The sequence below is a fragment of the Mucor mucedo genome (assembly GCF_025094135.1).
Source record: "Mucor mucedo strain NRRL 3635 chromosome Unknown EV154scaffold_50, whole genome shotgun sequence".
Classification (NCBI taxonomy): domain Eukaryota; kingdom Fungi; phylum Mucoromycota; class Mucoromycetes; order Mucorales; family Mucoraceae; genus Mucor; species Mucor mucedo.
The window spans coordinates 82,106-101,262 of record NW_026252334.1 but is presented as its reverse complement, the minus strand read 5'-3'; the positions used below and the strand labels follow the sequence as shown (position 1 = coordinate 101,262).

Below are 19,157 nucleotides of genomic sequence, written 5' to 3'. Positions count from 1 at the left end.
TAGGTTTGAAACAATAAACATGGTTTTATTGTGTAAATAATAACGTTGTAGGGTGTAGATAAAAAAAATAATAATAGAACAAAGAGAGGGGGTGAGTATGTGTGTACAAGGAAACGGGGCGGAGGGTAAATATAAAAAAGTGGTGTGGGGATGTGTGTGTGCAAAATATGTATATAAATATTAAAATTACAAGCTTGAGATACAATGGGGCTGCGAAAAATATATAAATAAAATTCAGCCTTTTTTTTTTTTTTTTTTTACGTGGGGTTATGCCTAGAATTGGGTTGCGATTTGAGACCGCTTTGACATTGTAACTGGTGATAATTTTGGGCTTTTCTCATCGGATGAAGAAGAGCAAGAGGCCGAAGATGACGAATTAGAGGTCCACGAGGAGTCATCGTTTTCATATGAATGCGAGGATAACATGACATCGCTCAAAGTATTACAAGTTGATTTTCGAGAAAGGTACCTAAGGGCCTTCTTGGTCACAGTGCGACATCCAATTAGATTCAAGTACGTTAAGCAGCGAGTGTGTATGGAAAGCATAAGTACTGTTTTATCATCTACACACGGCCAATAAGATAAGTTCAAGTGTTCCAATTTCTTCAAATTCAAGGCGATCAATTCGACAGTATGATTGGACACAAATTCAGTAACCTTTTGCTTTTCCATGAGAGAACGATAATGCTGGGCTGATGTATCTGTAAGAGCAAGCGGTACATTCAATCGATGTACCAAGTCGATCAACTCATTCAAAGGATTACTTTCATCCATTGTACTCGTTCTTTGAAGATAATTCTCCATGTCCTCATTAATATCGCTTACTTCGACATTGGAATCTTCTTGTAAATGAGCTCTGTTGTGAGTGCGTCTGTTGTTCTGAGATAATCTGTGACGCAATTCGCGAAGTGAACTCTTCTTTTTCATTGAGACGTTCAATCTTGAGATGTTGGGGCAATGCGTTACCAGATATTCCAAATCTGTATGTCGGATAGCTTTTGTGCATTTGATATCCAACCATTCAAGTCTGGGGCCGCATACACCAGCAATCGCGTGAATGGTTGATCCAGTCACATGGCTGCAATCACTCAAGTTAATACGTCGGATGGTATTCCCGGAAGCTGTCACGAGCCCAATTATTCCATTATCAGAAATCAGGTTGCAACCACCTAAATGTAATGTCTCTAGTTGATGACAGGCGCTTTTCAAGTACGATAATCCAATGTCGGTGATTTTTCGGCAATTTTGAAGAATGAGCACCTTAATTGAAGAATATCCGGCCAGGCACCGAAGTCCTTCGTCTGTAATTAATTGGCTATCAGACAAATTCAGGCTTGTCAGGTGTGGGCAAAATCGAACTATATGCCGAATTGTGTTATCGGTAACGTCGAAAGCCAGTCTTTGAAGATCAAGAGATTTTACAGCATGTCCATACCGTGACAAGTGCAAAGGAAAGTGAGACATCTGACGGTGAGTCACCTTTTTACTGATATTGAGAGCAAGTGAAGGTATGCATCTGAGGATTCGGTAGTTTGGTTGCAGCGATCTCCATAATATTGGTGTCAATAATTCATTCCAATGTTTTGTTACTGTAGAACAATGATATAGATCAGACTGATCCAGAGACTCAAAAATGATGATGAGTATTTCGTTTGGAATTTGCTTAAACGGGCTGGTGTGCTCTTTCACTGCTTGTCGACGTAATTGTGTATACTGATTTGCCTGTCTTGCTGGTCTTTTTGCTTTTGTACGACGTCTTTCCAGTATTAATTCTTCTGCTGTGATACCTTTGCTTTTGTTTGCAACAAAGATGACTGCATTGATAGTTGCGGTAATATGAATATAAATATGAATAAACAAGTCGATCCAGCCGAATAAAAACGAAACTATTTTATTCATCTTTTTTTTTTTTTAAAGAGAAGAAAAAAATGAATAAAGAAGAAGAAATGAAAAATGAAGATGAGGGGTAAAATAGTTGTATTTACGTTTCACTAAAAGTGAGTTTACCCCAAAAAAATAATGAATTTTTTCCCTCAATTTTCTTTGACATGCAGTTATTGTTACGGAACTATGTGTTCCGAGTGGTAACAATCAATGTCACACAATAATAATGATAGTATACACAAACACACTCAGAAAGATAATATTACTGGCACTGGTTGCAGCTATTGTATAAACTCGGATATATACAAAACAATGTTTTACATCATTGCAATAGTAATGGCACCAATAATGATGTAGTGGTAGTAGCGTATTTCTATATTTGTTATTTATACTTTTGTGTACATCACCTATAAAACAATCTCACAGTTTGAAACATCAAATTAGTTGTTTCGAAAATAATCTAGTATATTCATCATCCAATTATTCATCACCAAGAAAAAAAAATTCCTATATTTATTTATATATGTGCATATTCAGTCTGGCTGGTGGATACTCTCGGTTGCCAAAGAATGGAATTGTCGATTACACAAAGATATGATTGGCGGTTATAAAAAATGGTTGCCGGTCTTAATTGTCGAGACAAGATTTCTCTCTCAGACTTTTAAAATCTCTACAATGACAAATACTCTTTATTTCGATAACCTTTTTAATTGGAATGGTAAAAGATTTTATTATTCTATGCAAGGTATCCAACTGAAATTACAGACGCAAATATTGAACTTGAAACAATAACTATCCGCAAGAGTTATCTAGCTAATAAATCTGATGAAAAGAAAATTATAGTGAAAGAGGCTTAACAAAAAAATTTGGACGATCAGTCTGCCTAATCAGCAATGCGTAACACTTGTACAGACAAGCACAAAAGTAATGTTTTCGATAAAATAATTGAACATCCTGACAGAAATATGACTAAGTCTTCCAAAGGACTCTCAATCAACCCTTGCACTGCAGAAAGATGATGGAAAACGTACAATAAGACCGGAGGCATGCCCTATAAAATATCAAAGAAGTATAGTGCTTTAAACAGCACTTTTACTGCTAAATATAAGCACCATAGTAAGAATTAGATAGATGATTGCTCTCAGCTCTTTGTTGATGTCATTATATAAAATTTATTAAACAATTTTAGGTTTTTTTTTTTTAAAAGAAGTCGCAGAGTAGATAATTATCATTCGAGAAATATCATACGGATTACCATAAAAAAATTTTATTTGAAGCCATAATTGGAAAATTTGGATACAAGATACGAATGGTTTATGAACTGTAAGGATACATATCTGGACGATACAAAAATTACATGTTGATTAATGAAGCCAGGTTTCATGTACAGTATTTACACTATAAATTCAGACGAATTAGAATTAATTTCGGACAGATGCAAAAATAAATTCAGACCAATAAAAAAAAAGTTCAGACTATTGAGCTTTTTTTTCGGACGAATAGAAAATTATTGTTCAGATAATTTTACCTGCATGAAATTGCCAAAGCGATAACTTTGGCGGAAAATTACTGAGTTTGTTCGTTTTTACGAGAAAAGAGCGCAGGGCGCTCACCTACTTCCCTGAGATTGAATAGGATGTGCTTAAAGTTTAGAACAGCTGCTTGGTCTCTATTCCAAAATTTTCTGCCTTGAGTAACACATGCAGTATTTTGACATCTGATAATTTGTTAATATCAACATAACGAATATAATTGTAACTATACTACCTTAACAATCCATGACACTTCACGATTGGCATTGTATTTCTTCTAAATGGACGAGGATTAGAAATCATCTTGAATTGCTCCAAAACGTCACCACAATCTGGACAATGAGAGGAAGTTTTAAATTCGTCAATTAGATAAACAGTCAAACCATTTTTTTTTAGCATTTGAATAAGCCCTTTATTCCTTGTAGGTTCCTGGAACTTTGTGTTCGGGGCTGACCAATTTCCAAGTACCAAGACAGCATCAGGACCAAATTTTCTTTTCAAGTTTTGTACCAATTTTTGATCATTTTGTTCATAAAACATCTTTGATGAAAATTTCATTTTTCGAAACGGTAATAGCTGTAACTTCTCTAAGACTGTACTGAGAGTTTTTCTGTTAAGATCACTTTGGTTGGGTCGTCTATTAATCTCTAAACCAAGCGCAATAATTCTTCTTTTTTCATCATCATCAAATCTTTGTGAGATATGCTTTTGTGACAGCATCATTTCTAGATATACGGCATAAAACTGAGGATTGACAATCCTATCAATGGAAAAGTTCTGAGGTTGAGGGAAAAAACCGCAAATTCGTGATATAAATATATTGCCATAGTAAAGATTGCATTTATGATCAACTCGGAATGAAAACTCTGACTCTGGAAAATAGGAGATTTCTTTGGGCTTTAATGTCTCGTTTCCATAGTAGTCGGTTAACGTGTCATTAACGGATGATCTGGCTTTTATGTACTGAATGTAGTTTTCCAAATTTGTAGATTTGGATTCTGTTTTGGAGAGCGTTGTTTCGGCTTCTTGGACAACCAAAGGTTTGTTTTGATTCCGTAAATATCTGAAATGTCTTGAGCATTTTGAGCGATTATTTTTGGTAAAAATCAAAGTTTGCTTCTCTTTAACTGTACTAGTTTCTTTCATGCAATACAATAAATCACGTCTTCCAGGGTCGATCAGAACACACTTGTTTTCAGTACGTTTTAAATCAGCTTGATTTAGCCGTTCTATATACTTCTCTTGATCATCGACTACTCTCTTAACGCTGGTTGTAAAGAATTTTCTACTTGTATCTGTGTTTTGTTTAATAATTGATACACCGACACCATCTGTTTCAAGTGTTCCTTGAAACCTTAAAGTCTTATCAACACCTTGATTCTTGAACGCCTTCTTTTCAAAATTCACGACAGAACCCCAAATTTTAAATTTTTTTCCAGCTTGGAGAGGACTTTTATTCTTGAGAATATGAAAGTGAATTATTTTGGCATCCAAAGTCATGTAGCATGGAATGAAGGAAGTGCGCAACGGGAAGCAGATAAATGCTTTTCCTGTTCTGGCTTCAACTAATTTGGCAAGTTGAAAAAACGCATCAAAATGATTCTCAGGTTTTGCTGCAATATCATAGTATATGGAGTCCTTTTGGAAAGTGTAGTCTTTAGGATAGCAGGAAAAGATACTGTTTAATTCTTTTCTTGACTGGTCATCTAGAATACTGTCTGCAGGTATCTCTTTCCTTGCTACAGCACGACTGATCTGATTACAAGGTCCGTATATCTTGCTTCGGATAGCTGATTTTATTGCTTTTTCATCTGATCCATTTTCTTTCATTTCTTTCCGAAGATTATTTGCTCTTTCCTTCTTTTGTAATATAATATTAACAAATTGGCGCAGTCTATTTCCAAAATGAGCTTTAATATTGTTATGGTAAGCCGTTTGGATTTTGGTACACTCATACAATGCTATTTGCTGAGCATTTGGTAAGCTGGGAGGAGTATAATTAGCATCTTGAAAGTAAGCCTCTTTGTATTTTGCTATCAATTGCCTATTTTTTTTTGTTACAGGCTTTAATCTTGTGTTTCGAGTTTTTGAAAGTGTAAGACTTAAAAAAACTTCTACAAAAAAATCTTTTTCAACAAAGTCTTTTAAAGTAAAAGTTTCGCTTGCTGCCAATTCTTGCAAATAGATGTACTTTGTGAAGGCAAAGGTGTGTGTAATCAATGAATTAGTAGTGTTAACCAAATCATACAATGGCTGTAAATACAACGGCTTCCAAATGTTCTTCGCAGTTGTTTTAACTGTAATAACGCGCTTGCTTATTTTTTCAGAATCTCTCGCAGTGGCACTGGTACTTGATTCTGATGCTGTTATGAATACTTCAGGCGTAGGACTTCGCTTACTTGCAACAGGGCGTCGCTTACTTACTGAAGAACTTGACTCGGCAACAGTAAATTCGGATCCATACTTGAAACCACCACGACTTTGTAATGTATGTACTGCAGGCGGGGACTCATTAAAGTCGTCACTGCTATAATCTATCAAATTGTCGCTGACAACATTTCTAATAGTATCAGGAATACCAATGGTACTTGTAATATCAGGTTCATGTTCGGCTGCCTTGCCTTTCCCTTTAAACTTCTTTTGTGAATCAATATATGGGGTATTTTCCCGACCTATAAGAAAGGGTAATTAAACATCACGTAAGTTTTCTATCAAAATAAGACTTGGCAATGTAACATACTTCGTCTCTTCCGTCCCAAAATCGGTGGTTGAAAGTCATCGTCCGAGCTATCATTTTGAGTTTCTTTTTTATAATAGAATCAGTTTTTTGGTTGCATTTCCATCAAATATCATACATATACGTTACCTTTCATAGCTTAAACTGAATAAAAGAATGAAGAGAGAAAAAAAGATTAAAAAAAAAGTATCTATCACAATTTTTACACTTAAAATCCAGATGTTTTAGCTTACCTTTTTTGAAAAAAAAAAAAAAAAAAAAAAAAAAAAATCAGACTGATTGATTACATGTAGAAAACCCCTGCGGATTTATGCTATGAGCGTATTTTATGTTAACAGCAGAAAGGCGTTTAACTTAAATTTTTTTTGGCTTTGTGGCAGGTACTCTAATCTCAATATTCACAACGCCGATTACAGATGTTTTCAATTAAGATCGTTGAATTATAGCCCTGGAGGTTGGTGTTTCAACTACTATTGTGTTTCCTTTAGTCGATCTATCTGTTGGTGGTCTCATAATAATATCAACTACAAATTACAACTACTCAGTAGTCCACATCGGTCTAAGACTATTTTTCGAGCCATTGTTCTCTTGGATTTCTACGTCAATTTCCCCGATATCTCTGGAAGTGAATTTATCACGTATTGATGATTAACGTGCCTGCCATTAATCCAGTGAAGTCAGCATTACTGTCTTTTGGGGCTCTCTATCTCATTAATAAAATCCATTGCTTCAAATCCATCCTCTTGATAAACACCTTCTTGTTCATTTTCTTTAAATAGTGTTAAGCTCGAAGTAGTTTTAAGAATAGCAAAGAAATATAATTTTATTGTTTGCAATTACACTGTACATCATATGTCAAGCTCAATCATTTTTTCGGTGGTCATGACGAGGGCAAAGCATAATTTGACTATCATTGGAGATACTCAAACCTTGCTTAGTGAAGGATAAATCGAAAGTAGAGGTTATAAACCTTTGCTCATGTCGCCCTTTTCATCATTTCTTAATCCTATTGAGGAGTGCTGGTCCAAGATCAAGAAGCACATCAAAACAAATCCGCTTTCAACTTTGGACACTTTAACCCCAAGAATCAAGGCAGCCTGTGAGACTATTACCACGGAAGATTGTAATGGTTGGATACGACACTCTGGAACGTACTGGGATAAATGCCTCAACAAAGAATCAAAACTAGTTTAAACTTTTACTTGCCTGAATTTTTGTTATCATTTTTCTGAAAATAATTTCTCTTTGTCTAAATAATTTTTTACGTTTGTCTGAAAATATTTTTTTTAGTCTGATTTTTTTTTGAGCTTGTCTGAAAATAATTTTCATTTGTCTGAATTTAAAGTGATAATACTGTATATATGAGAAATGGTTGGGCTAGGCCACCAGTTCGAACTCGCGCTGTGGCTAAAACTGCAAAACTGGAGTGATCTTTCACTCGGTTATTAGAGCTATCCATAATTCTGTGATGCTTTATGTCGTTAGTTAAACTCCAATCCAAACCTGAATTAGACACTGTTGCTAAAAAGAGAAAGGGTGAGGGTAGAAAGAAATGGAGTGTATCTGGACTAACGACGATGAGGGACTAGGTATAATGACACACTTATTTTATCACTCTAAAAAACCAATACAATGTTAAAGGTCGATTCTTTGTTACTTGTAAATCGATCGACCTTTGAAGAAAAAACTTTTTATATTCTGAAATAAAAGAATATGCCATTATAAAGATTTCATTCTTTTGTGGCTGATAGTATCCACCAGCCAGACTGTATTGAGTTTTACGCATTCAATATCGGAATCAGCCACTTTCAAACTCCATCAATACACTTATTTTTTATCCGTAAGTTGAACTTTATACATTATGTCCATCCCAAACCATCTTTCTTCACAATTACTACAATTGAAAAACGATGAGGAAGTGCGAGTCATTCTAAAAGATCAAGACGAATGGTATGACACTCTTTGACTCGTTCGCTCTTTTATACTAACAAAAAGGAAAGTTTAGAGATCTACAAAGATACACAGCAAAAATTGGAGGCATTCAACAAATTCAGTAAAGCTCGTTATCAAGAAGTCTATAGGCATTTTGAACTTCATACAAAATTATTAAAAGAAGTCAAAGGAGATTTAGACGGAGTGTTTATTAAGCTGAGGAAAATCAAAAATCAACTGGCCATAAAATATCCAAACGAAATGGAAACAGCAATACAAAAATACCCACCTCCACAAGTTGAAGACGATTGATAGAAAAATAAATTTTAATTACTCTACCACTAGGTTTGTTACAGAAGAATGTTTGACTCTAATCCATTCCTTCAATCCAATAAGCTGGTCGACTTTATTCTTTGTGCCCTCTTCAAATGCGCTTCTAAAATCAGCCATTGATTGGGATGTGATGATTCCAGTAGTTTGGGACTTGAGTGAATGATCCCATTGTATAGAACTTTCTATCAGGTTAATAATTGAATCTATTCTTGCATTTAGTAGGTCTGGCGTTGTCAAATGCTCATTGATATCCTTGATAGTGTTCTGATACATCTTGAGCAAATACGGTGTGGATCGTACTTTATCCCACAAGTAAGAATTGACAGGCTGCCCTTCACTCATTTCCAAAGGTTTGCCTGTAAGAAAACGCATTTGATCTGCTTCAACTCCATTACCGAAAGTGTAATCAAAATCCACTGGTAAAATAAGATATCGATTATAAGCGGAATGATGATGAAGGATATAATTATTTCCCGCTACACAAGAAAATAATAGAATGTATTTGTCAATATTATTTTATAGTTCACATCCTATTCTTTTACCATATTGATGAGCATCCCAATTTCCCGTTAACCATTCAACAGCTAACTGACGGATGTAGCTTGTGATATCTATATGTTCATTCCAGACCTCAACAGCTCGATGATCGTTTGGTACATCATCTGGATCATATTCTCTGATAAATTTCGTAAAGTTGATCAAATCTTCCACAGCAGAAGGCGTTCCTTCGGGAGACTCCCGTTTAATCTCATACGTCTCACTCTCATAGGATGAAGGGTCTTCGCCAAGATAATTTAAATTTGCTGTTGTTGAACCTTCTGCGGCATCTGCTTTGATCACTGCGCCAATACGAGCCTGTTTGTCTCCCCCATAAATTGTTTCACGGATAAATCTTTTTTGCAAAAAAAAAAAAAAAAAAAAAGGTGTTCGTTAGTATTCTATTTTTCGTTCTTTTAGACATTCCTATTACGATGTAGATGCTGGATCATCAACTATAAGAAATAATCCAATGGGTTTATTGTTTATATACAGCCTAATATTTAAATAATGTTAAAAGTCTATACAGAATGTAAACTTGTTTTGTTTGTATACCTAGCATAGCCTCCTCTGGCAGCCACAACACCAGTTGATCTCAAAACATCATTGTATAGTTTCTCGCGAATCATAGTTGGGTCCGTAGATTCGGGTCTTAATTTCAACTGCCAACGTCTGTATAAACCGTCGGGATATGCCTTACTTGAAATTTTGACTTTGTACGGAACCTTTGACCACTGACGACTTGAATGTCCACTCACTTTGAATGTTACATTATGAAACTCCTGAATGGAATTGTAGCTAGATATATAAAAAATTATGTCAGTAAGAGTATAAATCGACAAAAAAAAAAGGGGGGGGGTTTACTTTATGTAGGTCATTGTTGCACGTAAATTGACTTTTTTATCCATTTTTTTTGCATGCATTTCCTCAATTTGTTCAGGAGGCGCATTGATATGAATTGTGGCAACTGTTCCATCCTCATACAAGTTACTGGCTGCAGGATCTTTCATACCACCTACGTGAACGGTCTCATCTTTATCAAAGGCGTATAATTGAGGGAGTTTATGCATGTCGTCAATTTTATGCCAGTGTTGTCCATACACATCATTAAATGTCTTTTCTTCTGTTAAATATTCAGATGGTCTTTGAAATTCTTCTGTATGAATGATGCTTTTATCGATAGCTTTGGCAACAGTATATTGATACGAGTTTTGACTTTTAGGAGCCGATCCGGTATACATCATGGGAACACTGTTACTTTGCTGAAGAGGGAAAAAGTTTCCATCTACCAGAACGCCCATAGCTTTATCTGGGGTCAGCATTTGCACACTAAGTACGTTGTAAGTAATTAAATCGTCGCCCAAAACTACATTGGTACAATATGTCAAAAGACACATCAAGTACAATAGCTTTAAGACCATTGTTATATGACCTGAACGCTGCAGAGATAATAATAATTATAAAAAGGATGAAAAAGATCATTTTAAAATTTTTATTAAATAGTAAAGTTATTAGATGTTGATATGCCGAAAAATGTATAAAGAGTACAATCTATGTGTATAGGAGAAATTGGTATTTAAACCACAAAGCTACATTAAAGAAATTTTTTATGAAGAATGTTTTAATCATCGTTACTGCTGCCCTTTTTGACATAGGTTTGGCAAGAAACTTGAGTAAGCTCATGTGTCTTGACATTGATGGCTGTAAGTGAGCCACCGTATACACAGCCGGTATCCAGACCAAACGTGGTTTGCTTTATGTTTAAGCCTCTGCTAGAATCGTGGCCGTAATAAATCATGGTATTGTCCATGTTTAACAATTTTTGATTGGCGTTCCAAACAGTAGCCCATTGCTCGCCAACTCCGCTATCAATACTGGTAACGTTGTTTTTGTCAATATCACGCATATTCATCACCATATATGGAATTTGGTTCTCTAAGGAGTGAATGTTGGGATCTAACCCACCATGAACAACAATAGTGTTATTCAAAAAGGGCATGTGAAGCATGACAGGACAACTTGCAAGGTAATCATAATCTGATTGAGTGAAATTACTACAATGTAAAATATTCAGTTACCAGATATTTTTAAACTGCTGCAATAACAACTTACAAGGAAACACCAGTATGATAATTTTTAAATTTCATTGGATCTGGTACACCACCTTCGGGCATAGTGGCATCTACTGGGTACATGGCGTTTCTTCCCTTTTCAATCTCAAATGTTTTTAAACGGACAACCTTATCATCGTGATTACCACGAACACATAAAACACCAAGCTCTTTTGCCCGTCTAATAACGCCAACACTATCGGGACCCTTGGAGGTTAGATCACCAGCCAGGATAATTTGATCTTTGGTAGGATCATAATTGAGCTTTGCGATGATATCGTTGAATTCTTTGACGCAGCCATGAACATCACCAATAACAAAGATTCTTTCTTTTTGCTGCAGCGATGTATCATTGTTTGTGACGATGGCTTGCATATTAGAGTAAGGCGAAATCACAAGCTGGTTGTTTCCGGTGCTGCTGGTCTGATTATTTTTTTTATGATTGGTGACAACAACAGCCACAACAACAACAACGACAATAACTACAACAGCGGCTACTGCCATGGCGATATAACGCCACATCCTTTGTTGCTTAGGTGTTCTATCGTTCCTGGGTATTGCCTCGACGTACTCAAAACTGCTTACATCATCTCTACTGAAATGAGCCATTATTGAAAATAATTAAGATTTTTAAAGTAAGAAGAAAAAAAAAGAAGCTCAAGAAAGGGGACGACCTGTTATTAAATACCTAAAAAGGACTGCCCTTTCAGCACTTCCCGAGGCATATAACCAATAGCGTACCTTTGTACAATAATTGTTATCCTGGGTACCCAATACACTCCCGTAGTCTATAAAACCTTATTGTTATCCTTACCGAGCTTTAAGAGGGTACACGCATATTAATGTGTCCTGGTTACTATTTTGGGCTCCTGTGATAGCAAAAAAAAACAGTAACATTACATTGCATCTTAAAGTACAGCTTTCATCGAAATTATTAACAAGGTATTTCCTTTGTAATTAATCACCCAAAAATAAGTACAAATCCCGGTCGCCCTTAAATTTTATATGGCTTTTTTTGTTCTGTTTTTATGTTTGCAATTTGAAAATCATAAATGTTTTAGACAAAAAAAACAAAAAAGCTGTGTTTCCGGATAATTAATATTCCGACCCAATTAGAGTTTTTGACGTGAGTATTGTTTTTTTCCAGGAAAATAAATAAATAAAGGGGAGGCAAAGTAACTATGATTTTGTTTGTTGATATCCGATCCGAGATTTAGAATGTAGTAATCTATGACGTAAAATTACAGATAAAACAAAAGCCGAAGTTGAACACCGAAGATAATATGCGATAAAGCTTTTATATATATATATGTTTGCATACATGTCATTAAGTGTCAATTGACAGAATGGCGATATGGTAATGCTGCTAAAAAGCGGCAATTATATGAATCCACGTATGCATTATGGTGCATAGGGGCTAAAATGAGAATAGACTGTCATGACAACGATTGTTATGAAAAATATGTATTATTTATTAATACACAAGATTATACTATTATCAAACTATAGTGTTATGGTATAATTTGGGGCTTTAAAATAAAAACTATATCGCACTGGTCTAATCTGCTTCGTTCTTGTTACTAATGTGCCGGTGTTTCCTACTATGATAAAATGATGATGTTTACATTTATACGTATATATATATATTTGTATGCTGAAAGAAAAGAAAAGCAAGGGGATGTACAATTGATGATTGTCTATGATATAGCATTACTGTTATTATTCTGAGCTACTAACGGGCTATTTTGAAATGCGGGAGATCCCACAAGTGTTGTAGACAGTAATGCTTCATTACTTCTAGTTAATCTAGTATGTGCTGGAGAAGCATGGTTGTCATTTGCTTCTATCGCTTGCGGTTGGGAAGTATTCTCGTCATTATTAGCACAAGCTGCGGGAGAACCTGAGCGATTTTTTAAATCTCTTATCTGCTCTTCATCATTATCACTTTGCTCAGAATGATTACTGCTCGGATGTAAAGAACTCTCTGCCGTTACATCCAACCGATTGGTATCATCATGCTCTCTTTCTTCATCCTCATTGACTTCTGGTACAGTATCGATAGGTGATAATACTTGTCCGGTGGATTGTTCCTGTTTTTGTTGTTCTTTCGCAATACTGATGGCTTCTAATACTTCATCGACTTCAACTGCTACACTAGCTTCCAAATCAAAATAGTTTCGACAGAGCGGACATGAAAAGCCTGGGTAATTCTGGAATACAATGGGGCGAAGGCATTTAAAATGGAAAATATGGGAACAAGGAGCGATAAATAAAGCTTGAAAAGGAGCAATGGCATAAAGACAGATACAGCATTCTTGAATATCCGCTCGATCCATCTCTGTAATGTGATGACGACTCATTAAATCCGATAACGGCACTTGCTTTGGAGAGTCAGGAGCAGCGATATCAGCTGAATGCTCGTGAACTTTTGTTGGTTCTCTATGAAGACCAAGATCTGTTGTTGGTACTGTTGGTGCAGTTGGTGAGGCAGTTGCGTCTGATGAAGGAGTGATGTTGTTGATAGGTGATCCAATTAAATGGTTACGTAATTGTTGAAATGCGGTTCTTGCGAATGGACTGTTGGGGTTTTGAATCTGACGATTAATTTCGACACGTATTCTAACTGCTCTATAGATTGATTCCACTCCACCCTGGTAGTCAACACCTAATTGGATCGTATCGCCGTCTTTTAATTCATACGGTTCACTAACATGATTTGGCGGGCTAAGTCTACAGCGATTTAAAAATGTACCGCTGGATGACCCAATATCACGAATAAAAATCTTGTATAAACATTAGGATCAAATGTTCAGTTGTTTATTGATTTATTTAATTTACCTTTCTCTGCTCGGTCCAAATTTCAGCATGATTACGACTTACGACTTTACTTTTAAATGACAATCTTTCGGATACAATGCTTCTATCTGAAAAACGACCAATGCGATAAACAAGTCCTGGTTGAAGTTCTCTATCAATTATATCAAATACAAAACTTCGATTTGACAGACCAACGTTGGGAACTAGTCTAATTCGAGGATGGGTGATGACGGCTTCATGATCACCATCACCACCATTTGGACGAGTGACGGATGCCTCGGTTGTGTTCACATCAAGTGGGGGTACAGTGGTTGTATCACCCGATGGTGCTATAATAGGCGAAGTAGGTGATGAATTGGATAGGCGCCGATGAGCACGTCGAAGACTAGCAAAACCTCGAGATATTAAAGGAGGTGCAGGATTACTTGAGGCAGATAAGCTTCTATTGCGAGGCATATTAACGGTATTTGTATTTGTTATATTAGATGATATGTTGGTTGTTACTACAGGATACATAAACATTAAAGCATCCAACAACTATCTTTTTAATTTTGGAAGAAAAAATAAATGAAAAAAAAATCAGAATGAACCGAAAACAGAATTTATAGTGACAAAACGAGCAGTCACTGTTTCACACGCCAATTATTGGCGAAATCCTTTGATTTAAGGACGCTAAACAATTAGTCCCGGACAGTCCATCTTGGGGAGATTACACGTTTTTCTTTTCGATTAGAAATAAAAGTTAATCTTTAAGTTCCATACACTCTGGGATACTTTGTCGTCCGTATCTCTAATTCTATCGGCAAAAGATTATAGGTCGCCTTGACAACGAGCCCTGACAAGAATGAATTTTTCAAAGTACGGTTATACAACTGACTTTACTTTCTGGTAAGAGTGTTCCCGACTTTCCTTATCTGGACCACACAAAACCTTTGTTATTGGAGACTGGAAAATCTCTTAAACTATTTACCCCCTTCTTTTCGCCTGTTGCCTAAAAATGCATGATAAAAACATGTTTGTATGTTTACATTTTCGATGGCAAAACTATTCCCGCTCCCTTTTCGACGGAATCACATCACCCCCATCCTCCTTTAAAAGCCTTCCTAAACGTTGTTTGCGTCTATTTACATCGGTTTCCCGTAACCGTTTATTTATCGGCATGGGATATATATGGTCTTCAATTTTAAAGGGGGTGGGGGAGAATTCCTTGAAATATGAGCTATCATGATCAATATAAATTGTTTTAAAAATAGAATTTTGACGTATTTTGGCGGAGTGAACACTTTGGCTGTTATTCTTTAACCGTGATATGTACAGCACAGATAGGTAATTGATAAATTAACAAAGTTTATTCACCACTGTTTTATGTTACTTTTTGTGCTTTTGCTTATATATTAATTAAATGAACGTAAGTGGGGCCGTACAATATGAACAAGTACTACACTTGTCAAATCTAAACTTGGGCAATTTATTGGATTTAATCGAAATGATGACATTTTGTAATTCAAATAAACTAATCCAAACATGGAAATATCTAACGAGTTGTAATGTTTACACCGAGTAATGATTTTTTATCCTAAAGAGTGTTATGATCCGCAATCCCATAAGCGGCTAGGGTTCTAATGCTACAGAAAGTAGAATTTCACTTTGATCCCTTTTAATTTCAAAGCAACTTGAATGCGCTAATAGTGAGGTCAGCAAGATGTAATTAGGAAATGTTAGAATATACCATATAGGGGAAGACGAGTTAGATTGTATAGCCACAACTTGAAACCAAACAAAAACATTATAATTGAATAGTTATTTTGCGCATCTAACTTTAAGACAAATATTTATGCAGTTGCAATGGCGTTAAGTGGCAAGTAAATACATAACTAGTGATCAATCAAAACTATTTTTCTCATTGAATTTAGGATAGAGAACAATGTATTACTATGGAATGTAGACGACGACTCAAACAAATGTCAACGAGATGTGTGAGATAGTTTCTTCATAATATCATAAAAAGAGAACTGGCTCACGCCAATTCATGGTGTAGAGACGACTCCGCCAGTAATGCAAAATTGGCCCGGCTCAGCCACCCAATTTTCACTGCTTTTATTCTTAATTTTTTTACTTTAGATCTCGATTTAATTCCATTGTTCCTTTTAACTGTTAAACTTAAATAGAAATGGTTGCAAAAAAGCCATTGGCAAAGAAGCCAGCATTTAGCCAGAAAAATGCATCAAAGTTCACTACTAAAAATAAAGAGGAAGAAGCACCCAAAAAGGAGCTTTCCAAATCCAAGTTGAAGAAGCAAGAATTTCAACGTAAAAAGTACAACAAGGATAAGAAGAAGCCTTCCAAAAACGAAGACGAAGAAGATTCCGATTTTGAAATTGTACCTACTGTTGGTAAAACCAGTGGCGACTTTAGCGACGATTCTGACGACGATTCCGATCTCGAATTAGACATGTTTGGCAAATTTAAGGCAAAGAAGCCTGCTGCCATCGCTGTTGCTGCAACTGCTGCCTCGGTTAAAAAACAAAAGCCTATTACAATGAACGATAGTGATGACGAGGGAGATGAAAAGTTTATTGCTTCTGAAACTCTTGCTGCTAACCGTAAAAATAAGAAATCTGGTGGTTTCCAATCTATGGGTAAAGCATCTAAATGTCAAAAAATATAAAACAAGGCACTCACATATGTTTTTATTATCATAGGTTTAAGTAACAACGTGTTTAAGGCTATTATTCATAAGGGTTTTAAAGTACCTACACCAGTTCAACGTAAGTGTATCCCTCTTATTTTGCAAGGTGATGATGTTGTCGGTATGGCTCGTACTGGTTCCGGTAAAACCGCTGCCTTTCTGATTCCTATGTTGGAAAAACTCAAGGCACATTCTGCTAAAACTGGTGCCCGTGGATTGATTTTATCACCTTCTCGTGAATTAGCCCTTCAAACACAAAAGGTTTGTAAGGAGTTGATGAAGTATACAGATCTTCGCAGTGGTTGTATTGTTGGTGGTGATAGTTTGGATGAACAGTTTGAGATGATTGCATCTAATCCTGATATTTTGATTGCTACTCCCGGTCGTTTGTTACATGTTTCCGTCGAAATGAATCTTGATCTTCGTACTATCGAATATGTAGTTTTTGATGAAGCTGATCGTTTGTTTGAAATGGGTTTTGCTGTTCAATTGCATGAAATTCTTTCTCGTCTTCCTCCTAGTCGTCAAACCTTGTTGTTCTCTGCTACTTTGCCTAAGATGCTTGTTGATTTTGCTAAGGCTGGTTTGCAAGAGCCCACCTTGATCCGTTTAGATGTGGATACCAAGATTTCTCGTGATCTCGAAATGGCGTTTTTCGCCGTCAAGGATAATGAAAAGGAAGGTGCTCTTTTGTACTTACTCAAGAATGTTATTAAGTTACCAAAGAAAACACAGAATGAGGATCAAACCGATGTTAGAAAGTACAAGAAGAAGAAGGAGAAGAAGGAACAATCCGGTACTGAAGCTGATAAACAAACTATCTTGTTTGCTGCTACCAAGCATCACGTCGAATATTTAGCTACACTTTTGGACATTGCTGGATACCAAGTTTCTTATGTTTATGGTTCTCTTGATCAAACCGCTCGTAATATTCAAATTAACAGATTCAGAAATGGTGTTACTAATATTATGGTTGTTACTGATGTTGCCGCTCGTGGTATTGATATTCCTATCTTGGAAAATGTTATCAACTACGATTTCTGTGGTTCTTCCAAGGTATTCGTTCATCGTGTTGGTCGTGCTGCTCGTGCCGGTCGTCGTGGTTGGGCTTATTCTTTCGTCACGTCTGAAGAATTACCTTACTTGGTCGATCTTCAACTTTTCTTGACCCGTCCTCTTGTTCTTGCCGGAGAGAAGGAAGAATACGATTATACTTCTGATTTAGTCATCGGTTCCATGCCTAAGGAAGCCTTGATTGATGATCAAGCTTGGGCAGCTGATAAAATTTCCAAGGATGCTAGTTTGGATGGTATCTACAGAACAGCCTTAAATGCTTACAAGTTGTATAACCGCACCAAGCCCCGTGCTGCTGCCGAAAGTTACGGCCGTGCCAAGGAAGTGATGAAAAAGAAGGCCTACAATAACCTTCATCCTCTTTTGATCAACGAGGAAAACCAAAGTGCTTCCGAACTTCAACGTGCTAGTTTGATTGAAGCTATCTCTGGATTTAGACCTGCCGAAACCATTTTTGAATTTGGTATTCGTGGTAGTCGTAAGCTCACTCCTGCTACTGTTATGATGCGTGGTCGTCGTGGTGTTGTCGATAAGATTATTACTGCTCATAAAACTAAGACTCAGGCCGAATCAGCTGTTTTAGATAAACCTTTGGATGTTCGTGATGAAAAGAAACTCGTCGAGAGTTTAGGTGGTGATGTCGAAGAGGAAGAATTAGCTCAAGCATTCAATATACCAGCCTCTAAGGAAGACAAAAAGAAGAGTTATCGTGACGAAGAGTTTTACATTTCTTATACTCAAAAGGATGCTAACACCGAACGTGGTTACTCTATGAACAATGAAGGTAGTTTCATGGAGCAAGCTAGTAAGGCTCAATTGGATCTTACTGGTGATGATAACGATGCTATCAAGAAGAGTCAAAACATGCTTCGTTGGGATTCCAAAAAGAGAAAGTTCATCAAGGGTAGTGGTATCGGTTCCGATAACAAGAAGTTGATTCGTACCGAAAGTGGTGCCTTGATCTCAGCTTCTTACAAGAGTGGTCGATATGATGAATGGGCCAAGAAGAAGCATATTACCCTTCCCCGTGCTGGTGAACGTGAATTGGATAATGCTGCTAACATGGCCCAAAAGCGTTTCCGTCATAACAAAGAAGAAGAGGCTAAGCGTGTGGATCCTCTTGCTTATGACTATGATAAGAAGATGAAGAAGAGAAAGATGAACGAGACAGAATCTATTGTGGACAAGGATGGTATGGGTAAGAAGCGTTTCGGTGACCGTGCCAACACCAAGAGTGAATTAAAGGATGCCAGTCAAATCCGTAAAGATCGTGTTGCTCTCGAAAAGAGAAAGGAGAAATCAAACCGTCCCTCATCTGGTCGTGGTGGCAGCTCTCGTGGCGGTAGCTCTCGTGGCCGTGGCGGAAGCTCTCGCGGTGGCGGTAGCTCTCGTGGTGGAAGCTCTCGTGGTGGAAGCTCTCGTGGTGGAAGCTCTCGTGGAGGAGGATCCAGTCGTGGTGGAAGAGGTGGCGGAAGAGGTCGTGGTCGATAAATCATTCCTTTGCGCACCCT

General features: G+C 36.7%; 6 protein-coding genes across 6 annotated transcripts; 2 read left to right on the top strand and 4 right to left on the bottom strand.

Annotated features, from left to right (window-relative positions):
- On the bottom strand, nt 1-1,913 carry EV154DRAFT_510266 (uncharacterized protein). Its single transcript, XM_051601689.1, has one exon. It carries the CDS (start codon nt 1,897-1,899, stop codon nt 274-276), a length of 1,626 nt encoding a protein of 541 aa, XP_051457228.1. The 5' UTR covers nt 1,900-1,913; the 3' UTR covers nt 1-273.
- Nucleotides 1,914-7,973: 6,060 nt separating this feature from the next.
- Nucleotides 7,974-8,406, top strand: EV154DRAFT_242447 (uncharacterized protein). The gene is made up of 2 exons (XM_051594554.1): nt 7,974-8,103; nt 8,154-8,406. Exons 1-2 carry the CDS (start codon nt 8,015-8,017, stop codon nt 8,395-8,397), a joined length of 333 nt encoding a protein of 110 aa, XP_051457227.1. The 5' UTR covers nt 7,974-8,014; the 3' UTR covers nt 8,398-8,406.
- A 9-nt stretch (nt 8,407-8,415) lies between these two features.
- On the bottom strand, nt 8,416-10,398 carry EV154DRAFT_602961 (coth protein-domain-containing protein; the record flags this gene model as incomplete). The annotated part of the gene is made up of 5 exons (XM_051607323.1): nt 9,820-10,398; nt 9,511-9,753; nt 9,389-9,451; nt 8,961-9,310; nt 8,416-8,894 (listed from the first exon to the last, which is right to left on the bottom strand). The coding sequence occupies exons 1-5, from the start codon at nt 10,374-10,376 to the stop codon at nt 8,416-8,418; spliced, it is 1,692 nt and encodes a 563-aa protein (XP_051457226.1). The 5' UTR covers nt 10,377-10,398.
- A 34-nt stretch (nt 10,399-10,432) lies between these two features.
- Nucleotides 10,433-11,693, bottom strand: EV154DRAFT_510256 (Metallo-dependent phosphatase-like protein). Its single transcript, XM_051601688.1, has 2 exons — nt 11,068-11,693; nt 10,433-11,009 (listed from the first exon to the last, which is right to left on the bottom strand). Exons 1-2 carry the CDS (start codon nt 11,673-11,675, stop codon nt 10,577-10,579), a joined length of 1,041 nt encoding a protein of 346 aa, XP_051457225.1. The 5' UTR covers nt 11,676-11,693; the 3' UTR covers nt 10,433-10,576.
- Nucleotides 11,694-12,763: 1,070 nt separating this feature from the next.
- Nucleotides 12,764-14,339, bottom strand: EV154DRAFT_563942 (uncharacterized protein; the record flags this gene model as incomplete). The annotated part of the gene is made up of 2 exons (XM_051605810.1): nt 12,764-13,849; nt 13,905-14,339. The coding sequence occupies 2 exons, from the start codon at nt 14,337-14,339 to the stop codon at nt 12,764-12,766; spliced, it is 1,521 nt and encodes a 506-aa protein (XP_051457224.1).
- A 1,672-nt stretch (nt 14,340-16,011) lies between these two features.
- Nucleotides 16,012-19,137, top strand: EV154DRAFT_602958 (P-loop containing nucleoside triphosphate hydrolase protein; the record flags this gene model as incomplete). The annotated part of the gene is made up of 2 exons (XM_051607322.1): nt 16,012-16,522; nt 16,586-19,137. Exons 1-2 carry the CDS (start codon nt 16,054-16,056, stop codon nt 19,135-19,137), a joined length of 3,021 nt encoding a protein of 1,006 aa, XP_051457223.1. The 5' UTR covers nt 16,012-16,053.
- Between the last annotated feature and the right edge of the window lie 20 nt (nt 19,138-19,157).